This window comes from Mastomys coucha, unplaced genomic scaffold (assembly GCF_008632895.1).
Source record: "Mastomys coucha isolate ucsf_1 unplaced genomic scaffold, UCSF_Mcou_1 pScaffold14, whole genome shotgun sequence".
Taxonomy (NCBI): Eukaryota; Metazoa; Chordata; class Mammalia; order Rodentia; family Muridae; genus Mastomys; species Mastomys coucha.
The window spans coordinates 18,294,830-18,313,211 of record NW_022196896.1 but is presented as its reverse complement, the minus strand read 5'-3'; the positions used below and the strand labels follow the sequence as shown (position 1 = coordinate 18,313,211).

At 35.7% G+C, this 18,382-nt stretch overlaps 1 protein-coding gene across 1 annotated transcript in view; it reads right to left on the bottom strand.

Moving 5' to 3' along the window:
- Cnbd1 (cyclic nucleotide binding domain containing 1) overlaps positions 1-18,382 on the bottom strand; it is a 367,377-nt gene that overhangs the window by 145,097 nt on the left and 203,898 nt on the right. Inside the window, exon 6 of the mRNA XM_031366537.1 lies at positions 8,236-8,423. Coding sequence (XP_031222397.1) covers positions 8,236-8,423 — 188 coding nt within the window. The remainder of the gene's footprint in view (positions 1-8,235; positions 8,424-18,382) is intronic.

Genomic DNA, 18,382 nt, shown 5'->3' with positions numbered 1-18,382 from the left:
TCTTAGGGAAATGGATGGAGCTGGAGAATATCATCCTGAGTGAGGTAACTCAATCACAAAAGAACAAAAATGGTGTTAATCAAAATGTCTTCTTCCAAGAAGAAAAGAACGGGTTTATTTGTTGAAAAGCAAGGTAACTGTAACGTGTAGCATTTGGAGCAACCATGAGCTCCACCAGTTTTACTGTGACAGCTGTCTGCAGCTGGATGAGGTTCAGGAACTGTTGAAAGTAGCTGCGCGGCTCAGTGGGAACAGGCCTCTCTCCCAAGCCACAAGTTTAAAACGTACTATAGCCTATTAAGTGATGGGATAGTACAAATAACTTTTTGACTAAGAAATAGTATAGCATTCAACTTTACATTTTACTTCTATAATTACTGATCATATTGTTAAAATTAGTATTTTATATACAAATGATCTTACTAAATCAACCAATTGGGCCTTATTTTTTTGAAAGATCAAATTTTTCATCTAAATTACATACTATGCCCTGAACTTTATAAATATTCTCATTGATACACAGAATGCTAATAAGCCTTCACAAGGTCACAACACTGTAAGTTCTGAACTGTAAGTAGCAGACACAGTTTAGAAAGTTGACTGGTCTGGATCCAGAGCAACAGCTGACTGGGTTACTCCCATTTGCACCCTATATGTGATAATTCAAGTACAAAGATATAAATATTTAATGCCAATAATTAAAACAATAGGTATTCTATTTAATACTCATGATTTTTTCAAAATTGATATTTTCAGAATTTTCTAAATTTAATTTGCATGGAAGACTTAAGTAAACATATTTTTTAAATGTTAAAATATAAGTGGCTAATTACAAGAACAAGCAAAAATAATTTAAATGTTTTTAAATAGGTTTCATTTAATCTTTTATTACATTTTATTGTTTTACTCTTTATTATTTTCATTTTTAATTTTGTGTTGGTCATTATTAAATGTTCAGCTCTACTTTTGTACACAGAAATAATTTTAGTAGGTCATTGAATTACATAAAAATTTCAAGTACTCAGTAAATTTAAATCATGGACAGAATTTATTTTATGTTTTCTACCTCTTATCAACAGTGGCCCTTGCTCGAGTTTCATGCTCTCCTTTCCCATACCACAGAAGGTCTCTTGGTTCTTTGGGTTTTCACAAGTTGTCTCTACTTATTCTTTGTATGTTTATAAGATAGAGGATAAATCTTACTGCAGTGCAGTCTGAAGTTCTCCCTATACTCCTGAAGGACTTGGATTTGGTATCAGATCATTCAACAGTGTCTTTCCTGCTTAACATGCATTTTTTTTTCCGCTTCAGAAAATTTTCAAAGATACGGTCTAGGAGCTTGTCAGACAGTTCCATCGTTAAAAGTACTTGCTGTTCCTACAGGGGAATAGAAGTCATTTCTCAGGACCCACATCTGGTGGCTTACAATCTCATGGAATTCTAGTTCCTTGTTCTGGAATCCACACACATCTGCACACCAAATACTAGACAGATGTATTTTTTTAAAAAAAAATACTTTAGAAACTTTGTTTCTAAATCCTTGGCTACAAAAATTACATAAATGGATGTGTCTCATCCAGAATACCATAACTTCATGTTTACTCGTAATCCAAACCCAGGCCTGGAACTGCAGACATACAGGCCATGCCGGTCATATTCAAGATGAGTTAGTAAATGCCTTTTCTTTACCCATACAGCAGCAAAAAGTTCTACACTGATCAGTGAAGTGTGACCAGAAAGGAAAAGCATTTCATTTTTACTTTTTGATAAAAGTCAATAATCTAAAAATAAATTTCATTCACCCCTATACCATTGGCCTGTTACAGTGGCCTATTGTCAGGCAAGAACCAGTACAAAGATAACTAAGTAGACAAAGTTAAGAATCAGGCTAAAACCCTAGATCAGTAAGCTCATGGAAGCTGCTGCAACTCCAACTGCTTGATACAATGTGGGAAATTACCTGACTTATTTTCCAAGGAATAGAAAAAGTACAACAAAGAAAATCTTCAAGTCATCTGACTGCTACAGTTGGGGTATTTAGTGATCCACTTTACAGATATCTTCAGTGCCAAAAATATTCAGGAGTCGTAGACAAAAAAATGGGAGATGAATGAGAGCCTGATATAATATGGAAAATGAAGAGGTCCAAATAAAGTTTATTTTCTTCTTTATTCATTACAATCCCAATTACAGCAAAAATTACAGCATAAAGTATTAATAATTATGAAAGAAGTCATTTTCTGTGCTGCAAGTGAGGAAAGCATAGGATGACTAGCAGGAACACTTCCCACAGAGGAAAGCTCTCTGAACCCTTTTCTCTGCTCCCCTTACACTCCTGCCCATTCACTGGGGTCTCTGCCAAGGTTGCAGCCTCTGGTCTCTCTGCCAAGGCTGCAGCCTCTGGTCTCTCTGCCAAGGCTGCAGCCTCTGGTCTCTCTGCCAAGGCTGCAGCCTCTGGTCTCTCTGCCAAGGCTGCAGCCTCTGGTCTCTCTTCTGTGCTTTAGATACCTCAACTTTCTGACAATGCTGGTAACATGGTGTCACCTCTATTTGGAAAACTCCCAAACCATTTACCAGTTCTGACCAGTTGCTGGATGGCAACCTTTGATGAATATTTCTCCATGAATATATAATCATCTAAGCCATATCATCTGAAATTTCAGATCTCTACTCATTTAGTGATTGTGTCTTTCGCTCTTTTCTGTTTTATAGCATAGTTTTGCCAGTAAATCTAGACTCCAACCTCTAGCTCTTAACAACACTATCTACTAAACCTCCATTCTGATTCAATTTCTATATCCCTGCAACAGTCATTAATAGTATTTAATCTTGCATTGCTGTCTCCATTGTGACCTTTTGTGATTATTCCTCCAATGATAGCTATACTTTTATTTCAAAAAAAATTCTCAATTTTGCCTTTATATAACATTTCTGTTCATGGATTATTTCCTTAATTCTGTTTTTTAATCTTTTATTATGTCTTCAACTTGACATTAATTATAAAGCACTTACTTTAGGGTTTTGGGTTTTTTTTGAGATATTTGATTTATTTACATTTCAAATATTATCCCCTCTCCCAGTTTCCTCAAGACCCATCCCCTTATCCCCTAATTCTATGAAGATGTTACCCCACACACACACTCCCACTTCACCACCCTGGCACTCCCATATACTGGGGCATCAAGCTTTCAAATGGTCAAGAGCCTCTCTTCCCATTGATGCCAGACAAGGACATCTGCTACATATGCGGCTAGAGCCAAGGGTCCCTCCATGTGTAGTCTGCTTGGTGGTTTAGTCCCTGGGAGCTCTGGGGGGTTCTGGTTAGTTGATATTGTTGTTCTTCCTACAGGGTTGCACACCCCTTCAGCTCCTTCAGTCCTTTCTCTAAATCCTCCACTGAGGTCCTCATGCTCCGTCCAATGCTTGGTTGTGAGCATCCACATCTGTATTTGTCAGGCTCTGATGGAACCTCTCAAGAGACAGCTATATCAGGATCCTGTTAGCAAGCACTTCTTGGTATCAGTAATAGTGTCTGGATTTGGTGTTTGTATATGAGAGGGATGCCAAGGTGGAGTAGTCTCCAGATAACCTTTTCTTCAGTCTCTGCTCCACACTTTGTCTCCATATTTCCTTTAGACAAAAGTAATTCTGGGTTAAAAATTTTGAAATGAGTGGGTGAACCCATCCCTCAACTGGGGGTCTTGCCTAACCTCTGGATATGTCCTCTATAGGTTCTCTCTTCCCTTTGTTGGGTATTTCAGCTAATGTCACCCCTGTTGGATCCTGGAAGCCTCTTAGGCTTTTCTGGCATCTGGGACTTTCTGGTGGCTACCCTCAGTTCCTTTTCCCCCATTGCTATACACCTATTCAAATTCCTGACCCACCCTCTCTCATCTCCTTCTCCTCCAATAACTGATCCTGTCCCTTATTTCCCCTCCCACCATCTATGACACTTGAGTATTTTGTTCTCCCTTCTAAAAACAGGAATGAAGCATCCACACTTTGGTTTTCCTTCTTCTTAGGCTTCATATGGTCTGTGAGTTGTATCATGGGTATTCCGAGCTTTCTTGGCTAATATCTGCTTTTCAGTGAATACATACCACGTGTGTTCTGTTGTGACTGGATTACCTCACTCAGGATAATGTTTTCTAGCTCCATTAATTTGCCTGTGAATTTCATGAAGTCTTTGTTTTTAATAGCTGAGTAGTACTCCATTGTGTAAATATACTACATTTTCTGTATCCACTCCTCTGGTGAGGGACATCTTGCGTTCTTTCCAGCTTCTGGCTATTGTGAATAAGTCTGCTACAAACATAGTGGAGCATGTGTCCTTGTTATATGTTGGAGCATCTTTGGGTATTCCCAGGAGTGGTATAGCTGGGTCCTCAGGAAATAATATGTCTAATTTTCTGAGGAACTGCCAAACTGATTTCCAGAATGGTTATACCAGCTTGCAATCCCACCAGCAATGAAGGAGTGATCCTCTTTCTCCACATCCTTGCCAGCATCTGCAATCACCCGAGTTTTTGATCTTAGCCATTCTGACTGGTGTAACATGGAATCTCAGGGTCATTTTGATTTGCATTTCCCTGATGACTAAGGATGTTGAACATTTCTTTAGGTGCTTCTCAGCCATTCAGTATTCCTCAGTTGAGAATTCTTTGTTTAGCTCTTGTAACCCATTTTTAATAGAGTTATTTGATTCTCTGTAGTCTAACTTCTTGAGTTCTTTGTATATATTGGGTATTAGCCCTCTATCAGATGTAGGATTGGTAAAGTTCTTTTCCCAATATGCTGGTTGCTGTTTTGTCCTATTGACAGTGTCCTTTGCCTTACAGAAGCTTTTCAATTTTCTGAGGTCCTATTTGCTGATTGTTGGTTGTAGAGCATAAGCTATTGGTGTTCTTTTCAGGGAATTTTCCCCTGTGCCCATGTGTTTGAAGCTCTTCCCCACTTTCTCTTCTATTAGATTCAGTGTATCTGGTTTTATGTGAAGGTCTGTGATACACTTGGACGTGAGCTTTGTACAAAGAGGTAAGTATAAATGCCTTGGGTAGTAAGAGAGTAAAACCCTAGGGGAACTCTTCTTTAAGCCCATGTAGTCATCAGAGGGAATATCTCATAAAATGGACAGGGTGCAGTTTCTCCTCCAAGCCTAAAATGAACACACAGGAGGATTTTATGGGAGCTGGCCACTAACACAACCAAGAGTTCTGGATTAAACTGTCCATTTTTTTTTGTCTCCAACTGGAAGAATCATGGGCTAAATCTTAAGCCAGAAGGCAAGGGAGTCATTGAATGAAATCTTCTAAGCCCTGAATTATAAGGTTTGCCTAAACTAATATGGTCACTTTCCTTCTTAAATATCTATTTGAATAATTTTTATAATAGTATTTTAACTAGTTCTGTTCTTGTAAAAGAGACAAATACTACTTTTCCCTAGATGTCATTCCAGCTTCCTCCTCTCTCAGGAGACACCTTCATATCTCTAACATCTCATCACACTTTGTCTCAGTAACTTGTCACACTTCCAAGGCATTTAACATGTATGTGATCAAATATAGACTCCCACCTTGGCTACTTTTCTGTTGCTGGAAAAAATTCTGAAAAGGGAAAATTAAGTTTAATGTAGTAGAAGCCATAATGAAAGTAATGTCAGTGTTGCAGGAGCTTGAAGCACCTTGGTCACACTGGATCTACCACTAGGAATCAGAGGAGAGATGTATGCATGTACTCAGCTCGTTTTCCTCCTGTTTATTTCAGGATCTCATCAGAAGGAATGGTGCCAGTTACCATGAGAGTGTCTTCCCACCTCTATCTCATAAAGATATCAATCCTTCAAAGGCAGGCTAAGAGGTGTGTCTGCCAGATGAAATCAGACCTCATGAAATTGACAACTAAGATTAACCATCATAATATTTGACTAGATTGGAACTGGTTAGAGGCATGAAAGTTCCTCTGAGTTTGGATTTTCTACATCAACTACCAGTGTGGTAAAATATCTCTAAGGATACACAATGCTGGCATTAACAGTACCAGCATCTTTCTAATTTCACTTAAGTTCTACTTAAAAGCAAGGACTATAGTCCTGATACTGAAAACCTAGCTAATTACCCAGGGCTAGAGAGAACAAGATCTTATAGGAGAATTTAACTACTGCCATAGCTGACATATCCTAATGCAAAAGCCAAGTCCATTATAATCAGAAATGGGAGTTTTGTGCACTCCTAACAGTGGGAGTGGGTGTCCCTGACTCACTTGTCTGCCCTTGGGTCCATTTTCCTCCTAATGTGATGCTTCATCCAGCCTTGATAGAAGTGTTTGTGTCTAACTTGGTATGTCACACTTGTTTGCTATCCCTAGAAACCCTGATTTTTTCTGAAGTGGAACAAAGAAGGAGTGGATATGGGGAACAGGGGAGGAGATTAAAGGTAACTGGTAGAAGTAGAGGGAGGCAATTCTGCAGTCAGAATGTATTTTATGAGAGAAGAATAAAGCAAAAAAAAATAATTACAGTGAAAAAAAGTGGTATGACAGAGCCCCTACATTCACACAATATGCACACAAGCATAAAGGGCAGCATGTCAAGTTAAATAGCCTAAATTAATGTTAGCAAACTCCAGTGAATTACTTAATTTCTCACTTATTACAATCAATTTTTAAAAAATTATTTTGTATGAAATTGTTGTCATTAAATATAGGAAACAGAATTGTTAATCATTAAAAAATAAATTCCTAATTCAGTTCATTCCTTTGCAGCTTTGTGATCACAGCACTGGCTGGAATACAAAACAAAGGGAAAAACTAAAGAATATAAATCAGCAGAATAGAAGTCAAAATATCTCCATTTGTAAATGATGTTTTTATAATAAGAGCTCAAAAATTCTCCATGAAGACTTCTAGAAATTATCAGCAAAGCAGCAGGATGCAAAATCAACTAACAAAAACCAGAAGCCTCTTTATGTGCCAACAACAAAACACACTGAGAAAGATAACAGGCTCTACTTCAGTTCCCAACAGTCCCAAGGATCTACCCAGGAACAAACTTAGCAAAGACCCCTAGAGAAAGAAACTAGAGCTCTGAAGGAGGAGACCAGTACCTTTCCTTGTTGCTCTAACAAACTCTCTGACAAATCAATGTAAAGAATGAGGAATAATTCTGGTTTAATATCTGAAGGCACAGCCACTCCAACATGAAGGCAGCATGAGACAGGCAGGAACAACCAGTCTACTGGTAGGAAGCAGAAAGAGATAGAGGCTGGGACTCAGGTCACTTTCACATTTATTCTGTCTGAGACCAAGCCTATGGAATGATGTTGTCCATATTTAAGGTGAGACTTCCTGCCTCATTTTTTATGCATCTTTATACATGTAACAATAACAAAAGAAGCGGGGCAGTGGTGGTGCACTCCTTTAATCTCAGCACCTGGGAGGCAGAGGCAGGTGGATTTCTGAGTTCCAGGCCAGCCTGGTCTACAGTGTGAGTTCCAGGACTGCCAGGGCTACATAGAGAAACTCTGTATCTAAAAAGAACAACAACAAAACAACAACAACAACAAAAACAATAAGAAAAGAAATAGAGGCCCTAAACCTGAGAGGAGGCAGATGGGTGAATATATGAAAAGAGAGAGGGGATGAAATGGGAAATTATGTAATTTTTAAAAAGTAAAAAAATATTAAAGAAAAAAGAAAGGAAAGGTATTCATCTAACCCCTATAAGGAGTTTAAAGCTATTAAATTTGTATTTTTTTTACATTAAGTTATAAAATACTACACACAAGCAGATTTTTTAAATATCTATTTTAATTATTATAATGTAACCTATTCTGTGATTCCTTAAGCATTGCTTTTAAGAAAAACATAATAAAAACACATTCTGCTGTGATTTTAAAGCCACATGTTACTAACCTTCTCTATATCCCCTTAAGTCGTCTGTTCTCATTACTTCATCCAAAGCTAATCTTTTTCCCTTCCAGTGTATCAGCCACGCCTATCTTGTTGTTTTATAAAATACACCAGGAAACCATTGCAAGTGTACAATAGTTTCCTGATTAAAATTTTCAATCAAGTATTAAGTTCGATAGTATCAGTACCTTAAGGTTATGGGTTGTTTGGTTTTTTTTGTTGTTGTTGTTGTTTCTTTTGGTTAATTTAAATGCCCAAAGATGTTGGCATCTAAAAAAAAATATATAATATTATTATCTCTGTATTTATAAAAAAAGTAAAAATTCTTACTGTTAATTTCTTTGAAGGTACGTATAGTTCAATCACTGTAGAATCTTTTAACTTTGCGTCAAAAAGAAAACTCTCCCTGGATAGTGAAGAGATGACTGAGTCGTTTTCTTCAGTCAGACTTCGAAACACCTTTAGACAATGTCGAGCCTGGCCCGTCAGTATGACATAAAGTCCATCTTCACCAATCACTGAAATAAATTGAAACCAAATTCATATCTAACACATCAATTACACCTGGTATACTTTAAGCTAATTTCTGCCAGCCTGCAGTAGCACAATACCCTCAGTGCTACACTTAGGCACCCACACTCGGAAAAGAATAACAGATGAATATTTGATTTATCCTATTATTTTCAGTTAGGAATATTTTCACTATGACTTATATATAATTACATCATTACCCCCTTCCCTTTCTAAGTTGTGTCATGTAGTAACAATTGGATTTTAATAAAAAAGAGAACAAGGTAACATTCATTATCAATAGACTTAAGCCATTATGAGAAAAATAGGATTAGGAAAATCTTTAACCCTTATTATGCCTCTACAAAATTGCCATTTTCCTGCTTTATATGCCAAAACATCCCTACTACTAATTTCATTACCATTTGCTCAGGAAAGAGAATGGGCAGCGCTTGTCCTACTACACAGTAAGTGTACACAACCTGTTGGCCTACCTGATTCTTGAAGCTCAATTGTGTACCTGTGGCCCTGGCAAGTATATTCCCTTGTTAGTACTGTAATATAATTCAAAATCACTTCCAGTTGTTAAAGAGCATATTCTTTGCAATATAGGAAGTGGACAGTGTATTTTCCCACTTCATGACTGTTTATATTACATTTTGAATGGAGAATACCACTAAAGGGCTATGAGACCATTTCTTACAGGTTACCCATTCACATCTTGTAAGTAGAAACTTTGCAAACTGATTTTCAGAGACAATTATATATCTTTATACTACTCCAAATGTCATCAATTTCTTGCATATTCTACATTTTTCCTCTAACTTGAGAATTTATTAACTCCTCACTTATTACTCTCCCAATGCTGCAGGAGCATAGTTTTAATGTTTTTTTTTGTTTGTTTGTTTGTTTTTTGTTTTTGTTTTTTGTTTTTTGTTTTTTTTAGGTAGACATTCGTTTTGCACAGATGTCTATGATTAAAATGGATTACATTCTGGGTGGTATATTATCAGGCACTAAATAATCTGTGTGGTGAGAAAAATGAAAAAAATTAATTAAGTGATCTACGACTGTGTAGGATGAAGAGAGGAGCAAAGTAGATCAGTAGACATACGGATGTCACATCCATGGTGGGTCTTTGGGAAGATTAAGCAGGCATTGTTCACATTAAAAGTGGTAAGAAGCTATGTCCAGTGTAGATTCTGATGCACATTGCTACTTTCTTTCTCAGGGTAAATTATCTTTCCCCAAACCCCTTGGTCAAGAAAGCTTCAATTTTATTGGATGCCATAGAAGCAATGTTAAAACAACTACCTCACACATGCTCATAACATGTGTATTCACATAATATACTATCTGATTAGTAAAATATTAGGAGACTATTTTCAAATATTTCATCCATTCCTCTTGCTGCTAAGAATCATGATATGATGCTAGAACTAAGAAAAATATCTTGAAACTAAAATGAAAAGATAGAACAAGTAAATAATACTGACATTTTCTAAGTGCCCCCCACCAGTTTTCTTGTTATAATGTAAGATAAATAAATCCTTAGTTTGTCTGAACAATGCCCTTTAATTCTCAATTATAGAAGCTGAATTCTATGTCTATATGGCTATTGCCAGTATTTTCCTTGACTCTTATTATTGGTTCACATGTTACTAATACACACAGTTACATTGCTGTGGGGAATATAAGCCATATATAAGTCATCAAATTTAAGCAGCTATATTTAAAGAAGATTATTTTATAAAAGGAGTAGCTATGGGTAACTCTAGAAATGTAACATCCAAAAGTAATGCTATGTGGTTTACAAGTCCATTTTCAAATAAGCCAGATCTGATAAAAAGAATTATGATGTTGTTATGTGTGGATTCCTGTTGTAAAAGTTCACATCATTATGATAAAAGCTACTTCACAGTAATCTCTTTTACAACTCATGGAACATCATCAGCCGGTGTACATGTGCTAATTAGTACACAGCTGTCACACTAGAAGCTACAAACATAAGCAGCATGCTCCAAATAAAACGTGTTCACCTGTGGATAAGGGTAACTTCATTGATCTTCTAAAGAAAACATTCCTGTTCTTTAGGCTTTGCCAAGTGACAGTAACTTTTGTATGTATTCTCAGTTTAGACAAATCTTAAAATAATGCCATGAAGGAGTCAAACTGGAAGATTTGCAGGACTATGGAATAATATTTAGACCGGAACATATATCATAACCACAAACTATCTTACCAAAAAATTCAAATTAAGCTAGGTTATAAGTTTCAAATTACTGTATGTGTAAAGCAAATGATTAGCAAGGTGTGGATGCAATCAAGATGTGACGTATATATACAAGATTGTTAAAAGATAATATGTGGGTAGATAGATAAATGAATAGATAGAACCATAGGTACATAGAAACATATTGCTGCATTGTTAATTACAAGAGAATGGTGTTTTAAAATATGCTTTTAATATTAAGACAGCATGCTAATATAATGAGTGAAAAATTGTTAAAGGAACAATGAATGCCCATTCATTAAAACAAATAATTGGTAACCTCTGTTTTAAGTGCATTGCTATATTATAGGCAGTTTAAAATATATTGTATGTGATCACTATTTTTATCTTTAGTGATATTTTGGATCAGGTATTATGCTATAAACAATAAAACTGAATGCAGTGAGAATGGAAATATTTTCTCTAAGTCCAGAACCCTGATATTAGTACAGACAGTTTTCAACACAATAAGCCTTCAGCTTCCCATTTTGGTTAATGTAATCTATGTAGCTATGTCTAAAGATAGATAGTGGGTAGGTAGGTAGATAGATGATAGAAATACTGCATGCATATGCATACATTTACATATGTATGTGTATGAACATATATAATGGGTATATGTACATACACATATATACCAATATCACTGACTATATATAACATATATTAGAAGTATATATAATGAATATGTTTATGAGTGTGTATATAGGTTGGGAGTATATATTATACTATGTTTCATTTTAAGTTTTAAAAAGCATGTTTCAAAACATATTTCAAAAATGTTTGTTCATAACAACATGCTAAAAACATAAACATTATGTAGTAGATGAAGTCCTTACAGATATTTGGCACTATAGTTTAGTATTCCCTAATGAATAGTGTATAGCATAAATTAAATAAAGTAAATTAAATAGTGTGTAATGTAAACCTTATCAAAAGGACTGTATTGATTACTGAGCAAAATAATCATACTTGATTAGATTATAAACTTATCTTTGCTTAGACTATCACCTGAAAATATAAATGAATACACTTAGGTTTTAATCAGTGACATGATGAATTATACCAAAAATTATGACTCATTTTGAAATAACTTAAATCTGAATCTCAAAATCTAGAAGCAACTCTTCCCATTACCTAAAGATACTATCAACAACATATTCTGAGCGTTAAATATTTACCATATATAGCTACAACGTTTTAAACCTAATTCCACTAGCCCCAAAGTCATACTACTGTACTGGTCTGGCTGGTAGGAAGGGGAGCAGTCTTCTGAGGGGGGCAGTGAGGATGATTACAGAAAAGACAGAAGACTCAGAGACAAAGGTTAGAAATCAGGAGGGCTGCAATCTCCTTCATCCCCTCCAGTCCTTTGCCTAACTCTTCCATTGGGGTCCCTGTGCTCAGTCAGATGGTTGACTGAGAGTATCCACATCTGTCAGACTCTGGCAGAGCCTATCAGGAGACAGCTATACCAGGCTACTGTCAGCAAGTGCTTCTTGGCATCAGCAATAATGTCTGGGTTGGGTATCTGCAGGTGAGATGGATCCCTAGATGGGGTGGACTCTGGATGGCCTTTCCTTCATGCTCTGGACCCCATAGGAAGAACAACAGTTAACCAGAACCCCCCAGAGCTCCCAGAGACTAAACCACCAAACAAAGAGTACACATGGAGGGACGCATCGCTCCAGCTACCTATGTAGAAGAGGATTCACTTATCTGTCATCAATGGGAAGGGAGGCCCTTGGTGCTGTGGAGGCTTGATGCTCCAGTGTAGGGGGATACTAGGGCAGTGAGGAGGGAATGGGTGGGTGAGTGGGAGAGTACCCTCATAGAGGTGGGGGGATAAAATAGGGGGTTTGTGAAAGGGAAACTGGGAAAAGGGACAACGTTTAGAATGCAAATAAAGAAAATAACCAATAAAAATTTTGCAAGAAAAAAAAAAAAAAGAAAGAAATCAGAAGGGCTGTCCAGCTGGGCAGTGGTGGTGTACACCTTTAGTCCCAGCACTTGGGATGCAGAGGCAGGCAGATTTCTAAGTTTGAGACCAGCCTGGTCTACAGAGTGAGTTCCAGGACAGCCAGGGCTAAACAGAGAAACCCTGTCTTCAAAAAAACAAAAACAAAACAACAACAAAAAAGGGCTGTCCAGTTGGTACTGCAGCAGCCTTGAGTTTTATTCTTTTAGGTTTTACATAGTTTATAGTATCATGGGAAACAAAGACACAAGGCAGCAGAGACAATGGCTGATGTAAAATAGCTATCTGTATCCATCCAAAGGCCTTCCTATTCTTCCCTGTTTTTTCTTCCAAGATTTACAGAATGTTCAGCCCGTCACCTTGAGATTTAAGTGTATCTCCTCTTATCCTTCTATGTGTCAGCAGGCCAGGAAATCTGCCAGTAAAGCCTGGCCTGACTTGACTCTACCTAGGCAGGATTTCACAGAAGCAGGCAAAATGGCTCCTGAAGGCACTGGTCCATTTTCTTTCAAATGAAGAAATCAAGACTCAAAATAATTATGTAACAGCACACAAATTACATAAGTGTTTTTCCCAAAATATATGAACTTCTGTAAGTTAATGACTGTATTGCTAATTCTGAGGAACACATACAAAATTTGCAAGCATGTAAACTCATACATAAGAGTATATTGCATATATGTGCAATGGATCCATGTCATGTATGTAAATTAATGTATACAGGTTCATTTTATATATCCATAAAACTTCTTAATAAAAAGAATGTTTACTATGTATGCCAGAATTCTGGAATTAATCTCAAATATTTCTTTAAATTAAGAAATATTTTATGTTACTTTCTCTGATGTATAGACAGATTGTTTAAATACCATAATTATCTGAAGAAGAAAATAGTTGCAGCAAAATTCTCAAAGAATAATTAAAATACTGAGAAGTAAGAAAATGATACTGATGATTAGAGTTATGAAAAAGTACAATTATCAACAATAAAAGATAAATGTAAACTTTTGAAAATATGTTTTCTGTGTACATTTCAACATATGTAAAATTATTTCATACAAATTTTAGGTTAAAGAGATTTAAGTACCATAGAAAACTCAGATAATATAGAAATCCTGATTTCAAAGGCATAAAATATAGAGTACTAGACACTAGAAAATTGACTTCATGAAAACCTACCAAACTAGGACTAATTTTTATAAAAAGAATTATATTGTAAAGCTACATTACAAAAAAATCCAAAGAAATAATTTAAATTTTATAAAAATATGCCATTGCATAATCATATTTGGAAAAAAACTCTTTTAACTAATTATACAAGGAAAACAAAAGACATTTAAAGGAATTTTAAAACTAAAGGGAATTTAAATTAATCATTTTATTATTGACTTTTTCAAAGGTTAAAAGCCAAACTCAAAGGTTGATTAAAGCAAATGTTTGCTAATTACTCAGTATCTCACTTTCTCTGATGCCCAGGCCTTTAAGATCACCCATTCCAAATTGTATATAATGTTCTAAACAGTTTGGATGAATAAGGTCATACTGTCAACTGGCTAATACCTCTTTGACCTATAAACTGAATTTAAGTGTCATCTATTGATCAGGAAAGACTTCTCTGATCCTGGCCAGCTTTATTCCAAATAACTAATGCTCCTCACAGGCAAGTTTCTACACAGCCTTTCTGTCATGGAATACTTTATACTCTACCTAAATATCTCACTCTCCTCAAAAATGGGGCCATGGCTCTGCTTACAGATTTAAAGCCCCAAGCATACAGCCTTGATCATTTGGGTTTATTTAGCATGCATTTCTTAGAAGGCTAAATTGCATTTTCATAAAAGACAGAATATTTACATGATCTGAAGAAACACAAGGATAGTCATTGTTTTGGGTACAAAGATCATTTATTTATTTCACTTACAATGTTGTCTGATGTTGACAATGATGTTTGAATCTCTACTTTCTTTACATCCTCTTATATATAAGCTCAGTAAAAAATAAACTGTGTTCATTTGTGTGCATGTGTGTTTAGAGAAATTCTGAAATATTAATTCATAAAAGCTACTTTAGAAATACTAAATGATTCCACAGAAAATAGAATGAATATAGTGGATAGTTTCTTCAAAGCTGTTACTATGTTAGGCATCTTTTGAGCTGAATACATTGAACATAAAGTCAATATATCCTTTCTCATTTCATGCTAGCAGAAGTTATATAGCACAAGTATAATAAGATTTCTTATTATATGTCTATAATTTGAGTAAAATAATCTACAAATAATGTGCACTTTGAAGTCTGAGGGTGTGAAAAATGGTCCAACACACTAAAATAGTCTGTTACCACTGAGATAGGATAGTCTATTCCCAGGACAAAAATAAAAACTAATATTTAATAGAAGCCATTGAATGTATTATAATTAGATAAAGCATCCAAGCCTCAGGATTCTTAAAGAAGTAGAAAATATATGATGAGATGAAAATATTATATGTGGTGTAAATTATCTGTACTGTCTTATTGAAAAAGATGGCACTTGGAATAGACTTGGAAATGGAGAGAATTTTATTTGGAAGTTTTTCCTACACTATAATACAGGGAAACTATAACCAAAACACAGATATAAGTGAGATGAAATGACCTCATCGACAATCAAGTATAGGAAAAAAAATTTAGGCATTTTCAAATATAAGTATAAGAAAGAGTATTTTAAGATACCTAATTCAAAGTATGTTAAGAATACTTGTTAGGAGTAATTGAAATGGTAACTATCTTTCAAATAATCAACAACCATATTGTAAGCCTTAGTAATAAAAATGTCCATTTTTAAAAGAAATAATAATTTCAAATTAAGAATGAAGCCTTGTTATCATATATATGTATAACCTTGCAACAAATATTAATAATGAAAAATTTAAAGTGTACTGAAAATCAAGGAACATAAAAAATCCAGACTTCTCTTTTTCATTTTGGATTTTAGAAATATATCATAAATAGCTAATTCCAAGCAAATGTAAAAATCAGTAGAGGGAATAGAAGAAAAATCCACTAGTTATTAAGCTGACTTCAATATAACATTTAAAGATTAATAAGGAGATTTAATGGAGTCTCCATACATAAATGACACCAATGCTCCCTGAGAGGCCCCAGAAGCACTGAAGTAGCACAATGCATAGTCATTGCTCTTAGTTACAGTACTCTCAAAAGGCATGACACAGTTACTGATGCCACACACACTGACATAGAGAAATCAGTTTTAAACTGACCAGGAAGTTTTCTCAGGGTGGCCAGCATTCATTGTGCCAAAACTAGATTCTTATTGTTAAACTACAGACATACCAGACAAATATGCCCACTGACGCAACAATAAGGGGAAATATGTGAGGAGTTGATGGAAGTATCTTGAAGAGAAGAAATAGATGGAGGATTGGTCTAGTCTATGAGAATAAGAGAAGAGAAGGAAGGAAGGAAGGAAGGAAAGAGGGAGGGAGGGATGGAGGGAGGGAGGGAGGGAAGGAAGGAAGGAAAAGGGAAAGATGGGAAGAAGGGAGGGAGAGAGGGAGGAAGGAAGGGAGACAGTGATGGAAAGAGGGAGAGAGGAAGGGAAGTAGGAAGGAAGGGAGGAAGGAAGGAAGACAGGGAGGGAAGGAGGAAGGGAGAGAGGGAGGGAAGGAGGAAGGGAGAAAGATAGGTAGGAAGGGAAGAAGAGAGGAAGGGAAGAACAGAGGGAGAAAAGAAGGGAGGGATGGAGGAAGGAAAGGGAAGGAGGGAGGAAGAAAGGGAAGAAGATAGGGAAGGAAGAAAGAAGGAAGGAACAAAGACTGAAATCAATTACTTTAGGGCGAAAGGAAATACCTTAAATTTCCATGTTTTTAAGATTTCGTGTGTGAAATAGTTCATAGGAAAAGATCTATGTCTATGCCTAGTGAAAGGCAAGTGGTTTGCTTGTAAGAAGTTTTCCAAGTTCCTGGACAGGTGTGCTATAAGCTCAGGGGCATGGCGTATAAGACTCAGAATTCTGTCTATTGGAGCTGAATCACTGGTCAGAGGAAGCATGAACACTTTCATGGAGAAAAGGGAAACAGAGAGAAGCTTTTGGGATAGACTTTACTAGAACAGAGGGATGGAAGTCACAGAGGAAAGAATGAAAGCAGTTTTCAGCAAGCTTGGGAGACTGATCTTCAGAAAGGACTTCCTAATGAAATCATCCCTGGTTTTGAAATGACTGGTTAAAAGTGTTATTAAGAAAATTTATATTAAAATAAATTGCAAAGATTTCAATATTTAGATCTTGTCCTTCCATCTAAGCTTGCTAGAGAGGGAAAAGATTAAATAAAAAGTTAAGGATCTATCTGTTTCATAGCAATACACATAATCAGTGACTGCATTATCCTTTTTGATTTACTGGAAAAGTTCAGGAAGAAACTGGACTTAGTGTTTTGAATATCAGTCTTTTCTGACATTACTAAAATGCCATATGGTGCTATCCACTGATTTATACAGTAAGTCACAACTCACAAAAGGTCCTGAGACGCTGAAGGCTAGTGTCCAAACTCTACAGTTAGAGCTGTGCTATAGTGTAATGTACCTGGTACAAAAGCATTTCTGACTTTTGGTATTTTCATCTGATTGTAGTCATTAGGACACCAATCATTTAGTTTGAGGAATATTTTCATTAAGAACAATTACAACAGTTTCATACTTAAATTTATAAATTTTAGATGTATTTATAAATACATATCTATGAATATTAGGTGTATAACAATGTTATTTTGTTCATTTTTGGTGATTATATAAAACAACTTTAAATGCACAAGTCTCTTTTTTAGAATATGCCACACTCATCATTCAAAAACATTGGCTTATTTATTTTATATGTATATTAATATGTGATAGTTATTGAGTTGTCAGTAAAATATTTTATTCATTAATTCAAACTGTGGTCAAGAGAGTTTTACTATAAGATCTTATACATATACAATGTTCTTTTTTTTCTTTCTTTCTTTTTTTGGTTTTTCCAAGACAGGGTTTCTCTATGTAGCCCTGGCTATCCTGGAACTCACTCTGTAGACCAGGCTGGCCTCGAACTCAGAAATCCACCTGCCTCTGCCTCCCAAGTGCTGGGATTAAAGGTGTGCACCACCACCCCTCGGCATATACAATGTTCTTTAAGAACTTAAGGTAGAAACACATTTTTCTTCTTTAGTTGTCTTTGTGTAAGTTTTATTTTTACCATAAGAACAAAGATAAAGTTATATAAATTTAAAAAATAAATGAAATAAAAAAATGCATGAAACACTCCTATTCTGCTATGACAGTCTTACAACACACTGTACTGTAGAATGCAGAAAATCCCCAGACTGACTGTCAGTCGTTTCTCTCTGCTTCTGTGCTGCATTGTGAGATAGCATCATGTCTTGTCTGGAGAAAGACTGCAGATCAACACCTAATTCACAATTTTTACTGACTAGCATCTCCCCATCCCTTACTTTTAGGAATTTGGTACAGTTCATAGAAGCTATCTTCAGTTATAATAATGTTATAGTAAAGAATGATATAACATGGTTAATTCCATAATTACTTAGAAATGTATATATGCTTGATTTAATTAAGTTCTGATACTGTTCCCTTGTTTCATATTTTGTTTGCAGAAACAGAATATATAAGAGGCTATTGAATGATGGAAATATTCAGGAAACTTCCTTAAATGACACAGCTCAGAA